The sequence below is a fragment of the Camelus dromedarius genome, chromosome 20, assembly GCF_036321535.1.
Source record: "Camelus dromedarius isolate mCamDro1 chromosome 20, mCamDro1.pat, whole genome shotgun sequence".
NCBI classification, from domain to species: Eukaryota; Metazoa; Chordata; class Mammalia; order Artiodactyla; family Camelidae; genus Camelus; species Camelus dromedarius.
The window spans coordinates 28144482-28160958 of NC_087455.1; the positions used below are offsets into that span (position 1 = coordinate 28144482).

Here is a 16477-nt window from a genome sequence, read left to right on the forward strand (position 1 = left end):
ATGCTGAGTAATATTTAAATCTGATTTCAGGAGCCATGACCCTCTGCATTACCAACCCATTATGGGTAACAAAAACTCGCCTCATGTTACAGTATGATGGTGTTGTTAACGCCTCCCAGCGGCAGTATAAAGGAATGTTTGATACACTTGTGAAAATATACAAGTATGAAGGTGTGCGTGGATTGTATAAGGTAATGAATTATTCTCAGTATACTTTTAATAGCTGACGGTTGTACTTTGTCTTGGCTCTGTTGTCTTAGTTTTGAATGAACCATAGTCAGTCCTAGAAAGAAGCCAAACTTAGGCAAGAAACAATTTAATGAAAACTGAAATCTGTATTGAAATTATACTTTAAACTCTTATCCTCATTATGGTGAGAGGTATCATTGTGATACACTGGTGGGTGTGGGAAGGACTAAAACTTTGTTGAGTAACCATTTCACTAAGTCACACATTGAGGTCATCCATTCCTTACTCACCTCCCTGGAAGCTCTGGTCCCTTGGGAACTTGCTTGGTTTAGCCTTTTTTTCCCTCTTCAATTGTTCCTTTATAGGGATTTGTTCCTGGACTGTTTGGAACATCGCACGGTGCCCTTCAGTTTATGGCATATGAGCTGTTGAAGTTGAAATACAACCAACATATCAATAGATTACCAGAAGCTCAGCTGGTAAGATGATTCTTGAAAAAAATGGTATCGTTTACATTTATGGGCATTTAGTAGATGGAAATTTTGTCACATGTACTTTGATAAGTGTGGCTAGGATCATGAGTACTGACTCTGCCACTAATTTATAACAATCTTCTAGGCTAATGACACACAGATGTTAAAAATAGAACCTCTTAATTAGCCAGAGCTTGTGTTAAGACAGGAAACGGTATTTTTCGCTTACAGATCCACTTAAGTGTTTGTTTTCATGTGTAATTTTTACTTCTGTGTAGTTTTTACTTCTATATTTTTAGAGAACTCCTCTCTAAAGGAAAACAAATGTTCTGTGTTGTCCTTTAGAGCACAGTGGAGTATATATCAGTTGCAGCACTCTCCAAGATATTTGCTGTGGCAGCAACGTACCCATACCAAGTTGTGAGGGCTCGCCTGCAGGATCAGCACATGTCTTACAGTGGGGTCCTGGATGTGATCACAAAGACGTGGAGGTAAGAGCATGTGGCACAGCAAAACGGCTCTTAGGGGGGACCCTGCACATCTTAAACTGTCCAGTTGACCTTAGTCTTCTAGCAAAGACCACTGTGCGGGGGTGAAAGCATGGAGTTGGCCCGTTTTCCCCATTTACTGCATGGAGAGCCACAAGAACTAACTTCTTCATTTGTAGAATTTGAATATCTAGGTTGACAAAGTTGTTATAAAATTCAGGTGACATCTGTGAAATTGCTTTGACAAATGAATTAAAATTTAGGTGTTAAAAAATATTTGAATGGGATTGAATACAGGAAGTCATTAAAACCTAGTTTAATACAATTAAGAAGGCTCCACACCGGCTACCGGCACCATAACTTTTGCAAACACTTTGTTTTCCTTGTGTGGAAGAGATGTTTGTTCTTCAGCATGGGAATGTTTGAACTGTTACAGGTAGACAACCCCATGTTTCTTTTTAATTCTAAAAGGTCAGAGCAGAATATTTAAAATTTTAAATTCAGTTCAATTCAGTAAATATTTGAGGACCTCAGTGAAAAGTTTCAAGGCCATATTGAATTCTAGGCATTAAGGAAATAGTTTTATTTTTATTTTATTCCAGTATGTATTTAGTGTTGTCTGGCATTTATATAAGCGATGAGCTATTTAATGCCTGCATCAGTTAACATTCCTGCCTGTTCACCCATTTACAGGCGTTTGAAAGATGGTTATGATTAAAGCACTTTTCAGTTCAGTTTTGAGGTGTCCTTGCCGTGTCTTCCTCAGTTCACAAAAGGAATATACTAAGCCCTACAAATAGCTCATAAACTACATTACTTCCAGACATTGAAAACATGGACTTTACTCCCAGTGCGATTTGAATGCTGGCTCCATGCCCTGTCAAATTTTTGTGTCTTCAGGCTAGCTCTGTAGGAAATTAAGTATAAATCTATTTTTTTTTTCCCTCTAAAGGAAAGAAGGCATTGGTGGATTTTACAAAGGGATTGCCCCCAATCTGATTAGAGTGACTCCAGCCTGCTGTATTACCTTTGTGGTATATGAAAATGTCTCACATTTTTTACTTGGCCTTAGAGAAAAGAAAATGTAAGCTAAAAGAAGATAATTCCAGTACATTTGCCCAAGACAGCAACATGCTTCTTTTGTATTTGAGATATAAAACCTTCAGAAGAATACTCAACAGCAACATGGCTCGTAATCGAACTCGGTTTATAATCATTAGCAGTCACAGAACCGCTGAGTCTTCAGTGTTTTTCTGCTCTTGCCTTCCCCGTACACATGGGACTTGGCTACCTCTGTCTGGAATGGTTGCCAGCAACACAACAGTTGAAACTGACACCAAGCGGAGAGTTTCGCAAATTTTCTCCATTTCACTGTCCAAGTACAATCCGATTGGCAGCGTTTGCTAAGTGGATTATAAGAATGTGCTTTTTCTGAACTCATTTGCCTGGATTGGCTTTAAAATCAACCTCTGTGCAATAGCAAGAAAATGGCTTCTTAAAGATGTCATTGCTGATTCAAGGATAAATTAAACTTTAAGGATTTGCTGAAAAAGATGTTGCCCAAATCCTGACCATTTTAGAATTTGGAAATTTTGGTGAGAAAAAACTCCATTATAAAAGGCTTTAGTTCATTCAGTTGGCATGAACCAGAGAAATTTGAAAAGTTATGTACTTCTCTTAATTTGAGAAATATCTGATATCTGTTGTTATTCCATCCACCAATTTTTTTCCCCAGAGGCTCTTTTGTAATTTAAAATGTAATCCTGGGTTCCATTATTATTTTTTGGCATGGGTACTTAGTGTCTTTTATATGTATAAAATCTGAACTAGGAGCCAGCCTGTGTCAGCTTTTATTTAGCTTATTTGGCTGTAAATCAACTTACTGGAGTTGCTTAATAGATCACCTTATACAGATACTGGAATGATTGGGATATGTTTGTTGACATACTGTATGGAAATGAGAAGCTTTAGCTTCTTACTCAGATTTCAGATATATGGGTCCAGATCCCAAATAAATGACCAATCACATTGGTTGCTCAAATTCAGGTTTAAATACAAATTAAAAGGCCATTATCAATTTTACATTTATCAGTTATTGTAAATTTCTATGACTATAAAGGCCTGCCCCAAAAGGATGCCAGAATACTAGTATTTTTATTTACCATAAACATCTATGAATGCTTTTTGCACTACCATCTATTTGTTATAAATAAAATATTATAGTTTTCAAAGCCATATTTAAATGGTTCTTTGAAAAGAGGTCTATTTTTTATATTTTGAAAATGGCTTTGTTTTAAAAATAAAGATGAATTAAGTACCTAATTGTATTTAATGTATCTCTTATAACATGCAGAGGAATGCGTGGGTTTTGGGGGGGGGGTAATTATTTATTTATTATAATGGAAGTGCTAGGGATTGAACCCAGGACCTCATGCATGCCAGGCACGCACTCTACCACTGAGCTACATCCTGCCCCAGAGTAATGCGTTTTAAATGTGATGTGTTTTTTTTCCTACTGCTGGATCATACTGTGATTTATATGAAATCCTGATAGTTGTCGCTGTATGGAAAGACAAGCTGCAATTGATATTTGGAGTTTTAGAGGTAGTGCCATTATTTGAATGCCTGTGTACCCCCAAATTAGTAAAGCATAATTCCTGCCCTCAGACTTGCAGAATAGGCATGAAATAACTATAGTTCTAGATTAAGAGCATGCAAGAAGATTTCTACAAGCCCTGTAAGAGTTCTGAGAAGAGGGGAGAGAGAACTCATTCCACTCATTGAGCATGTACAGCGCTCCTTCCTGCTCTGTGCCGTGTATGTTACCAAGCACTGAGGCTGTAGCAGGAAATGAGCCAGACAACATTCCTGCCCTAACGGAATTCTCATTTTAGTATGCCAGAAAAAAATATATAAATATACACAATATAATTTGAGGTATTAAATGCTATAAATAAACTTACAGAGAGGAGAATAGTGTTGCTATGTTAGGTCAGGACATAGGGGTCAGGAAACGTCTCTTTGCAGAGGTAGGATCTGAAACATTGACATAAGTGAGGAAGTGAGCCGCTCTGAGGTATCGCACCTGAGGAATCCTGAGAAGCCAGTGGGGCTCAGTGGGCCCATGCTGGTTCCAAGTGCCAGTTCCAGGTAGACTCCAGGTGTCCTCTGGCTGGTGTCTCTGATGTCCTGCTGACTACGCCAAGCATATGTTGATGAAAAATTAATCAGCCAATCTAAGAAAGAAATGGAAATTTTTATTTGAGCCAGATTTGAGGATTGTAATAAGTGTTTTGCTACAGAGGGCTGTACATTAAGTGACATGTTATTGACAGTTTACACAATCTAGATCTAAGCATCATCGTGGCCCCTTCAAGATCAAGAAGGTCTGTTATCTTTTAAAAAGGAGCTGTCTTGTTGATGCTAGGAGATTATTGCTCTTTATGGCTGAGCAGGAATTCTGCCAATGGGGGAGGTTTGGTCAATGCATAATATACATATTATATATGTATACATCTCATATACAATCCAGAGTAGCGGGTAGAGAGGCGGCCAGAGGACAGAGGAAAATTTATATTTAAATTGTTGTCATAAAATATGAACTTTATTTCCCAGTTTCCCCCTGTTGATCATGAATGTTTTGACAGAAAAAAGATCTCACTGGCTTTAAACAGATCACTTAAACACAAAGAAACTCACAATCTATTACCAAAAGCAGTTCAATATTTTAAGAAAACTTTGCCCTCTTAGAGAACCAAATTCAGGTTTTGTACCACTTTACCTTTAAAATTTATTTTCTTAATTGAGTTTAATCTTAGCCAGTTCTGACTGTGCACAAAACTCTGTTTCTTTTTCACAAACCTTCCACAACTTTATGTATTCATTCAGAAACAGCTAACTCTAGGACAAAGCCACTACTTTTTAACAAAATACATGCATTTCCATTCCTCTTATGTTCTTTGCTGAAAACGCCCATCCTACTTTCCTTGCATATTGAAACGTTTCCCTTACAATTCTTAACCTTAAAACCTTAACCTCTAGCAAAAACCAAGAAGCAAATACTTGTTAGCTGTCAGGCCAGCATTTCCAGGTTGGCACTTATGAATGTATTTTATAACCTCTAGATACCTACACCTTCTCATAGAATTTCTTTCCTTGACGTGGTACAAGATACATGTCTAATAAACCCAAACACCTTTAGTTTCTCATAAGACTACAAAAGTAGGTAAACTTAGACTTGCCCAGCAATGGTCCAGTATTTTATTTTAGTTGAAATTGAGACAGGAGGGAAAGGGGCAAGGCACAGCCATTCAAGGAATGACAGAAATTAACACCAAAATGGTGAAAGATTGTTCAACTCCCATTAGGCCTTGAGGCTCAATTTGGCAAGAGGTTTGACTTCTAGTAGACCTTGAGTTTCATTAAATGCTCATTGTAACATTAGCGTGGTAAGTGACACTCCAACAGGTACCATGACAGCTTCAAGGCCAACCATAAAAGGTCAAAAAGTGGGCAGTGGCCCAATTCCTGGGAATCCCAGTCCCTTCCCCAAAGTAATTAGAATAATCCTCCCACTTGTTATCATATGAAGCTACAGAGCCCATAAAAACTAACAACCCACACACCTTGTGGCTTCTCTCCCTTCTGAGATGGCCCACATTCTGTCTATGGAGTGTGTATCTACTTTTACTTTAACCTGAGCACCCAACCCCCTCACCTCGTGGCCTTTCTCTTGCCTTCTGAAACAGCCTGCACTCTGTGGAGTGTGTATCTCTCTAAATAAATCTACCTTTACTCACTTGTGGCTCACACTCTTAAATTCTTTCCTGCATGAAGCCAAGGACCTACACTTGGCGGGGCACATCCCAGGGACCAAGACCTGGGAAACGGCCCTCCTCTTGCCCCACATTAATTTTTCCTGCATCAAAATGACCCAGACAGTGAAGGAATTCTCGTAATTTAACTTATCAAGTTACCAAAATCTAGAGAGACTCTGCTTAAAGCAGACATTCCTAAAACACAGTTATTTCTAAAGAGTTTACCCAAAGCACTTATCTCACTTACCTCTCTTTTATTTACTTTAAACTTTCATCATATTGTTATTTTTCTTGCTGACAGATTTTGTAGCAGTAACAATAAGGTCGTATATGAGTTCTAGTAAACCTAGGTACAAATAAAAGTATTATACTTAATATTGATGACTCTGAAGACATGTCTATATTAATCAAGCCAACAAGCTTAAGCTAACCAGATACGAATACTATTTTACATTTCCCAGATCCCATGAACCCGAAGTTCATTCTGGCCAGTTTCTTTCATATTTCTGAGTGTTTATATAAGTGCTTAACTTCCTTTAAGCCAATTAAATAGAGCTCTTCTACAAAATTTTGGCAATGCCACATCTACAACACACATAGGTACAAATACAAACTCAGACCCCATAGTTCCCATTTCAAAATTTCAGCCATGAATCAGGTACAACAATGAGAATCCATCAGTTACAAAAGAAGTTGGATTCAAATTAGGTCTCTGGGAGATGGAACAAATCAAGGTCACCTGTCTAAATGGCTAAACCCTTTCTACTAATATTTATGGAAAAGACACAAGACTTCTATTTGTCCTTGACAAGTTCCAAATTACCTACCCGCTACCCCCTTTCCCAAAATTTGCATTTTAAAAAGATGGCAGAGATAAGGAGCTTTTTTGGGAAGACCAGGTAGAATATTTGCATCACAAAGACATTGGAGGAGAAAGGCAGGTTCCTCCTAGGATGACTGTCTCCTTAAGGCCAGAAAACAGTATTTTTTTCCTCAGTACTTATAAGTCTCTTAAGATAAATAGGGGATGTTTTGTGAGCGATAAAAGGATTGGTGGGTTTCAGATTATTTCTGGCGCCACACCTCTGGTCCTGTAAAGATTAGATTTGTAAAACTAGGTGTTTTCCTCGAAGAATTAGGTGGCCACCTCAGTGAAATCAAAGGACTGACACAGCCATTCACCTATATTAAAATGTTTTACTTTCCTTCATTTAGCTTAAGGGAGAGGCTCCCCCTGCCCCCGCAAAATTCCTATCAGGCTCCAAATACCAGTCATGGTTAGTTTAGTCAGATCTTTGGCTTCCCATTTTGATAATCCATTTGTGAATATTTTTGAGGGTCTTCCCTGGGTTTTAAGAAATTTTTTAACAGCCATCAGTTCAGTCTTTGATCTGAAAAGGCTTGCCTACTTGCTTTAAGTGGTCCCATTTCTAAAGGTAACCATCTAATACTGTCTTCAGAGTAGAAAGGCAATTCAGAAAATTACTAGAATGAGTACTCAAAGAAAGATAGAGGGGAGTAGTAGTTATAAGTTTTATGTACCTTTTATAGCATTAATCTTTCATTAGCCTCCTACAGAAAATCTTTCAATGAGGCTATTTTGGAATTTTGAAGCCTTTTTGGGCTTCTGCATACCAATTAAAATAGGTACAATAGTTTAAGATGAGAGCTCTCTAACAATTCAGATGTTTCTCCAAAGGATCCATGGAGCTGGCCCTATAAATATTTTCCCCTACTAATCTAATCTTAGAATTCTAAGAGAGAAACACCAGTGTTGTTTCCAGTAAACGCAGCAGGCACAGATCCAGAAGACTGCTGGTTTTAACTGCATGCTCAAAGTTTTTTGGAGTGTTGAAAGAACCCCAGCTTGCGTTTCAGGGCCCGATTTCCCTTAGTTCCCAATTGAGTACTTGGCAAGCATATATAAACCCAGCTGGTATTCCCATAGGTGGCTGTTTGCATGGGAGATGATTGGCCTTTGAGGCACAATTTCCCAGTATTAATTTTGTTGCCTAATTCAGATATGAGATATGTTGGGCCAACTAGGCCAACTGATGTCCAAAGACCCCCATTCCTGGGCTCTCAGATGTCTGACATTCTTTACTGGGCGTGTTTTCCCCAACAAATTAATAGCCTCAGGTAATGCCTACCTTAACAGAGTCAAACCCCACCACCCTTCACCAACCCTAAACCTCTTACCTCACCTACAACCAATCAGAGACTTGTGCACAAGTCAATCAGGCACTTTGTGACTTGACCTTATGAAATAGCCCAACAACCGGCCCTCGGAGCTCCCAGACACACCTCTCATCTGTGTGGCCCACTGTTGCCTATAACAGAGCACCCTGATAAACTCCTTTCTATTCCCATACTTAAACTCTGGTAAAGTCTTTTAGCAATCCGCGAGTCACCATGTCACCAACCAGTCGCTCCGTTGTGGTCCACAACAAGATGATCTGAACAACTTTCTGAAGACAGTGTGGTGGATTGCACGTGTGCTGCTTCTGAGTCTAGCTCCCCAAGGAGTTAGTTACCCTTAGGTCGGTTTGACTTCTTTTACGTGGCTTGGTTTCTCCCCGTGACGGCCTACAATCATCATGGGTGCTCAGAGCGCTAGGTGATCAGCCTCTGTTGCGCTCCCTGGACGAGCAGTACTTACTTGATGGTCGTGGTGTGTTCCTCTGTGGGACTGATCCTCAGACACTTCTGTGAGGTCCTCAGCTGAGGATGACTTGTACCCGAAAGAGCAATATGTCCCTTTATTCTTCAGAGATGAGAAGTTGTCTCTCATTTCACTAGCAAAAGTTTTGTTCAGACCATATGTCAATTTATTATTTTTTTTCTAATTCAAGCCAAATGTAACAAAAACCCAGCCACCTATGTTTCCCTGGGCCTCTCGCCCAGACCCCCTAGGTCTTGGCCTAGGAAATGCACTCGTGCCCCTTAAAACACCAAGTCTTGTGTGAAAACCAGCTTGAATAACATTTTTCAGATCACCACCCAATGAGATCCAGTATCAGGAGAACTCACTGGAACACGTGAGAAATACTGAGAAGCCAGTGGGGTTCAATGGGCCCATGCTGGTACCGAGCGCTGGTTCCAGGTAGACTCCCGCTGTCCTCTGGCTGGTGTCTCTGATGTCCTGCTGACTACACCAAGCATATGTCAACGAAAAATTAATCAGTCGATCTAAGAAAGAAATGGAAAATTTTATTTGAGCCAGATTTGAGGATTATAACCCGGAAAGAGCATCTCAGAAAGCTCTGAGAACTATTCCGCCCATTAGAAGTCAAGGCATAGTTACGTAAGTGTTTTGAGACAGAGGGCTGTACGTTAAATGATGTATTATTGACAGTTTACACAACTCAGATCTAAACATCATTGAGGCCCCTTATATCAAAAAGAAGTGTTGTCTTTGAAGGAGTCATCTTGTTGATGCTACAAGATTGTTGCTTTTTATGGGCGAGCAGGTCTTCCTGCTGATGGGGGCAGTTTAGTTAGTGCATGGTGTGGATACACAATGCACAGAAAGGGAGAGAGGAGACCAAAGGGCAGAGAAAAATACATATTTGTTCACGTTTTTCTTGTCTTGCTATAAAATACGAATTTTATTTCAGAGGAAATGCTTCCTAGGCAGAGAGAATAGGGAGTTGAAAGTCCCTGAGGCAGAAATTAACTTGGCCAGAGAGGATGAGTAGCCAGAAGGGAGGCTGGAGAAGTGGTCCTTACACTATGGTGGGGAAGAGTGCAGGCTGGGGAGCCAGACTGTCCGGCTTCAAAGTTCAGCTTTCCCGTTTTTCTGCCTGACATTAGGCAAATCACTCTACCTCTCTTTGCTCAAGTTTCCTCTGTACAATCAGTTCCTTTGTAGCCAGGCCTGAGCTGGGAATTCTTGGGCAAGTATTTATGGAAGTGTTCTTAGGAGAAATCTGTAAGGGAGTATAGAAAACACCGCTTGGCAGGGGAAGAAGAGGTTTTGGAAGTTCAGCCTCAACCTGTAGTGATTGGACCCCAGAGGCTGTCCTGCCAGGAGGGGAAGGGATGGGCTATCATGTCCGCATATCAGGCAGTCATTGACTACCTGTGGTGTGGGGAGGAGTGTTGGAGGGGTGGCTGCGTGCCTCTTCTCAGCCAAGGGCAGTCCTCCAAGTAAGGCGGAGTTGTGAGCTGTTAGCCAACACCTGCAGCAGCTGGGCTCTGGGTGCACCAGCCCTGTGAAAGGGATCTGTGTGGGTGGTCACCAGCATCTATGGCAAATGAGGACATTAAAAGTACGTATTTCATAGGAGTAAATGGATTATTTCAAGTAAAGTTCTTATTAGCAGCAGTCAGATCTTATAGGCCATGGTGAGGGGTTAAGGTTGTATGAGAGATCATTCTAGTGGTTGCCTGGAGAAACAAGTAGCGTTTGGGCAAGAAGCAGAGTTACTAGTTAGAAAGCTTTGACAAATGTCTAGTCAAGAGCTGGTGATAGAGCATGGACCCGGTCAGTGGAGTTGGAGGTCGTTTACAGTTTGAAGGGAGCTAGAGCAGGGTTCATGGAGAGAAAATATTCAAACTGAGCCTGGAAGGAAGAGATTTCTAAGAGAACCTTGAGGGAACCATGGGAAAAAGAAAACACAGGTGAAGTGTCTTGAGCAGTGAGTTGTCATTGTGGTAATGGAAGAAGCTGAAAGATTGGAACAAGATGAGGACTTTCAGAACCTGACTAAATGTGTTTGGGTTTTATTTGTTGCATAAAAGAGCAGTGAGAGAAATTAATAGAATGGAGAAGACATGGCTACATCTTAGGAGTGACAGTGTGTGAAGGAAAAGCCGGGCTGGGCTAACAAGATAACTCACAAATCTAAGTATTGGAATACTGGTCTGAGTTCTGCTGGACTAACTCGTAAATCTAAGTTAATTAGCGTTGGTTTGCTGTTCATGTTTTTTGCTAGCCAGCTGGATTTTCAAAGAGATATATCTGGCTTTGGAATGTTGGTTTGCTGCCTCCCTGCCCCCACTTTTGTGATAATGATGCTGCTAAAGCTGTTCCACGCCTATTGGCCGAATAACCCAAGCTTGTATACTTTACCCTATAAAACCTCATGCGCACGCTTGGAAGTGCTCAGAGCTTCGGAGCAGAAGCCCCTCTGAGCCCGCCGGCGTAATACATCTGAGTACTCCAACCCTCCGAGTGGTGCTTGTTTCTTGGCTGGCCTGTCATTTCCATAACAAGTGGAAGACCAATCAGATACGAGGATCAAAGGAAAAGAGGAGTCTATCAACCATGTAAATATGTCAGTAGGATGAAGATTAATGCTATGGGAACTTCAGGCAGATTGAAAGTGTAGAGGCCATAGCTTATGGTGAAAAATAATATGAAAACAAATATATGTATGTTCATGTATGAGTGAAGCACTGTGCTGTTCGCCAGAAGTTGACACAGCATTGTAAACTGACTACACTTCAATTTAAAAAAAGTACAAAAAACAAATTGTAGAAGCCGAAGACCGTAAGCAGCTAAGCAGGAGGGGCAAACTGCAAGTATCCATTTCACCATTGGCTCTGTCTTGGATTTCAGCAGATAAAGGAAAGGTAAGGAACTTTAGCTGCAAAAGAGTACAGGCAGTCTGGGAAGGAGTGGGAGTGAGGGAAGTTGACAAAGAGAGAATTAGAACATGATTATAGGGAGCATGCTTGAAGATAAGATGCAGGCCAAGAAGAAAAGAAAAAGCTTGCGGGAGCCCCCAGCCAGAGAATGAACGGATGGCAGAATGGGATCCCAGAGGGAGGAGGGAGCCCTGCTTTCTGAGAAGACCGTCCTGCTCTAGTATGTGCTCTTGTGATCTGGCAAGTTTAGAAAGCCTTGTTTTTTTTTAAGCACCGCACTAAAGAACGGATAGCAAAAGTCTGAGCTCATGAGGCATAAGAGTGAGGATTTTCTCCTGAAAGTGGACACTTTAGTAAATATAAAATCCTCTAGATAAAATTATTACCACTTTCACAGCAAGGTCTCTTCAGTGATTATAAAACTACTTATAGAAGTAAAATAACATGAAATGATTCGTTTAACCTTTATATTTGTTTTCTAAAAATATGTTAGGTAACATGCAGAAAATACGTGAAGTTTTGGGTTATTTAAAGGAAACAGACTCTGGAAATACCTGTGATGAATAACTGTTACATGGCTGCCCAGCGTCTATTTTCTTAGCATGTGAATTTCCTTCCAAAGCCCACTCCTCCCCTCCGTTCCCACCTTTGTGATTTAGATAGAATGGGCCACCCCTGCCCCAGAGGAAGGCCCTGATGAGCAGAGCCAGTCTGAATGTGCTGTCTCCATTCATGGTGAATGTTTTGGAATTGGCATAGTCACATAAGCTGGTTCCATCAGAGTGACTCTGAGACACTTTTCTGAATATATGACATGGATTCTGTGTTGTGTCAGAAAAAAGGAACATAATTCTCCAAGTTTCTCAAACCCAATTAGGATCATGAATGGGATTAGGGGTGAATTTGTTCAAAAATGACTCAACACCAAGGAGATGACAATAAGAAGATTAAAAGAAAGAAACTAGGTCTTAAGTCACATTGTGTGAGATTCTAGTCTGACCCCTAGCAACATGTATCTCTGTAGTTTTAAAGGAAGTTCACTGGTTCACTATTTAAACCATTGTCAGTTGGGTTTTCTGTTACTTGCTGCATCTGAAAACTTCCTGTATGAAGTTTACAGAATCTGTGACAGACCCTAAATCCTACCTGTTACTCTCCCATCAGCCCAGGATGCTGGCGGACTCTTCCATGGACATTGGTGTCATCTTTATGAACAGTGAGCACTGTGGGACCCTTACATATGTTGTGTAGTTTCTTTAAAATGTTTAGTTTTACAGAAAAACGTTTTTATAAATATTAAATAACTTGGGTTATTCCACTCATCATGAAAAGCATAGAAGATTAACCAGTAAACTTAGAAAAATAAGATCTGCTTATAGTAGAAGGCCCAACTCTATAAAAGTTGGATGATTTGAAAGTTGTCAGAAAATGTATGAAGAACTTAAATATTGCAGGATTGTTGGTTTAAATTAATAAAAATTTCAACATAAATTATGGCATTAGCCTTGAATAGAACAAGCGTAGAAAGTGGCAAAACCAATTCAACACATCAAAAGAAAAGGCAACAAGCGTCTTCTGTTAAGGGCTTCATGTTAACATCTTTCCCACCCAGGTCTGCCTATAAATAGATAAGTTAAGTAGAGCATGAAATATTATCTTGATTAGGAATGTGGCTGAAATTAGAGAATGAGAATTCTATTTGTGTAAAAGAGTGCTTCTTTAAAAGCCCCATAACATACAGATATAATCACGCAGACACACCCATCCAGCCACAGACAGTGCTGGACCAAGACTGCTGTACAGCCTGCCCTTGTACAACCTGCATCTCCTTGCAGGGAGGAACGGGGCTCAGTGAGTGCTTTCTGTGAGCAGCTTATTCCCAAAGAGAAAAGTGCTACTCATGCTCGTCCGAGGCCCAAACGCTGTTACACAATCACACCTCTATCAATGTAGGTCCAACCAGGAGACAGAACACATGGGAATTTAACCAGGAAAAGCTTAAAAGAATTGTTAAGCTATAATAATAGAGTGAAATAAATACAGTTGGCCCTCTGTATCTGCGGGTTCCACGTCCCCAGATTCAACCCACCGCAAGTCGAATTGCAGAGGGTCGACTCCTCAGATGCAGAATCGTCAGGTACTGAATGTGGGGGTGCTGAGGGCAGACTGTATGCACTACCCCATTTTATATAAGAGACTTCAGCATCTGTGGGTTTTGGTATCCGAAGGAGGCCAAGGTTGGGGTGCGGGGTGGGGCGGGGGCAAGAGGAGGCTTTAAACCAATCCCTTGCTGACACTGAGGGAAGACTGCATTTTAAGAGAACTCTGAACAGTACCCCAGGGCTGAGGGAAGAGTACTGGAGGAAAGGTGAGCTTGGAGGAGGGTCCCAGCGCCGCCTCAGCATTCATACCTTGCTGGAGAAGCTGTGGTTGCTGGCCACCACTGGAGCGTGAGAAAGTTTGCTGGGTTGCCTGTGCCAGAACTGGGTTTAGAATCGTCCGATCAACAGGAAACGATCACCTGGGACACAGGCCAGCCAGGGCTGGTGAGCAGGTTTCTGAGGAAGCTGGGATGTTTCCGCAGGTGCAAAGCCAAGAGCAGACACTGTCCACCTTTGAAAGACCTCAGGAACAACCCTGTAGGGGCAGGGGAGTCAGACTGGTGGGTGGTCGTGCTTAAAAGCATGTGTGTGGGGACAAGGGGAGGGAGGGAGGGAGAGACAGCTACAGCATGGGGCCAGGAGCATGTGGTGTCCCTCTCCCCAGAGTCCCTGCAAGACTGCAGCAAGGTGATCACCGAGCCTGCTTGGCTGAGGCCACAAGGCAGGGGAAGGACTGTGCATTCTGGGTGTGCCTCTGGAGGATGAATTTGGAACTGGAAAGCAATAAATTATTAACTGTCTCAGTCGACGCCTTTGACTACACAGCTTTCATATGCACCAATCTACAAACATTTCAATGCCTGCAAAACAAAGAAAGGTATCTTATTCTAGTGAGAAACAGCTAGCCTTCTGGTAAGTTCTTGCCCTTCCCCCAGAGAAGGCACAAAGCCCCAACAGTCACTGAATCCGTCGCTGGCTATATTAATGACTCTTCAAATTCAGCATTGGTCCCACTGAATATTTTGTTAACTAAAGTCTACATTGTAAAGTTGAATCCCACCGACTTTTATATTAAATAGAAATGTGAAAGAGAAGAAAAGGGTTAGAATATATAAGTAAACATATGCATGTAACAAAATATGCAAACCGACAACAGTCCTGTTTCCATAATTCTTCATGAGGTCATAGTTGATATCTGTAGCTTTCACCTTCACCCACCCATTCCCTATTTTCCTTGCCCACAGCCAGAACCCACGGCTCTGGATTCTTTACCTGGTAGAGTGATCCAATCTTTCCTTTCCAAAGGGTCTGAATCCTCAGTTGGCCTGCCCTTTTCTGGTTCCTGTAGCTTTCCATTACTCTTTACTGTTGGCACAGAAGTACTGAGAGGAACCTCAGATAGTCTCCTAGGTTCCAGATAGAGTCCTCCTTGATTCCATTATAACTGCAACCAATTTCCTTTGGTAATTGGGATCGTTACACCAATAGGTTAGCTTCCTGTTTTCCATCTGTTTGTTCAGCGGTGTGAAAAGTGCAAGAAGATCAGGTGGCATTCTGTGATGGGCAGAATTCTAACATGGACCCCTCCGTGAATCCTGCCCTCCAGTGGAAGCCCCTAGCATAATTTTCTTTTGAGCTTTGTAGGAACCTGTAAATACAACTGGATATCACCTCCATGATTATGTAACAATGTGGCAAAAGGAATTTTGCAGGTGTAATTAGGGTCTCTAGTCAGTTGACTACAACCTAAGGAGATTATCCTGGGTGGGTCCAACCTAATCAGGCAAGTCTTTTAAAAGCAAAAGTTCTACTCTCCAGAGATAGACAATACAAGTCTCAGTAAGTGGAAGATGGAAATCATGTTGGGCTGCACCCTGCAGGCCTGCAAGCCTCATAACTGCCCAGCCTCAGGATGGAGGACGGCCTGGAGACGGCTGCAGAGACATCAGAAATTTATTGGACAGGTTATCTTACACAGCTGAAGCAAGGTCCTGGAGCAGCATGTGGCAAACAGCAGGCAGGACATGCAGCAGTCTTCGCTACTCAGGAGAGAAGGAGGCTACCATTTATAGGGAGAATTGACGTCAGGTTGGCTCATCAGTTACCAGGGAAACCAGCGGCTAGGCCAGGGGGCAAGCACCGCAGGCAGTTACTAATTAAGCCCTATAATTAAGAGGACTGGGTAGTCATGTGAGTGAAGCAGGGACTGGTTGAGTAGAGAGAGCACGAGAATGGCCATCTTGAATGGCCTAGTCTTACACTCCACCCCTACATACCCTGCGCGACCCTTCTAGTCTTGGCCCACCCCTCTTCCGTGATATCCCCCGGGACGGTGCGTGGAGCCATACTACAACCAAATACCAAATGCAAGGGTCCAAGAAGTGGGCAAACTTTGGAGCCAGGTGCTTATTGAGTAAATTTTTCATGGAAGTCCAGAGGAGGGTGACAATGGCATTTCGCCATAGACCCTGCAATCAAGCTCATTTCGCAGTGAGGCCACTGTTGGTGCTTAGTCCGAGAACAGATTCCCTTCACTCAGACTAGGGATGAAGTCTAAGATACTTCACAGGCACAATAGCAGCAAGATCAGGACCATCCAGCAACAAGCAGTAACAGCATTCTGAGATAATACCACCCCCACCTGTGGGTTTTGTCCTGGCTGGCAACACCATGACCCCTGTCCATCCTCAGTCCCCATAGCCGGTGCCAAATACGGGAGAAGAGGTATAACAGCCCGCAGGATTAATACAATGCTGCCTTTCTCCAGCAGCGGGCCTGGATTAGTAACAGTCTTAAGTGGGGCCGGGTAGAAGACA

At 41.8% G+C, this 16477-nt stretch overlaps 1 protein-coding gene across 2 annotated transcripts in view; it reads left to right on the forward strand.

Moving 5' to 3' along the window:
• Nucleotides 1-16477, forward strand: part of SLC25A32 (solute carrier family 25 member 32) — a 38317-nt gene that overhangs the window by 15974 nt on the left and 5866 nt on the right. Inside the window, exons 4-7 of one of the 2 annotated variants that reach the window (XM_031439435.2) lie at nt 31-191; nt 555-668; nt 1008-1153; nt 2103-3472. In XM_031439435.2, the coding sequence (XP_031295295.1) occupies nt 31-191; nt 555-668; nt 1008-1153; nt 2103-2238 (557 nt within the window). In that variant the 3' untranslated portion in view covers nt 2239-3472. Of the gene's footprint in view, nt 1-30; nt 192-554; nt 669-1007; nt 1154-2102; nt 3473-16477 lie in introns of those variants that run through there. The other variant, XM_064476914.1, reaches the window with a different exon arrangement.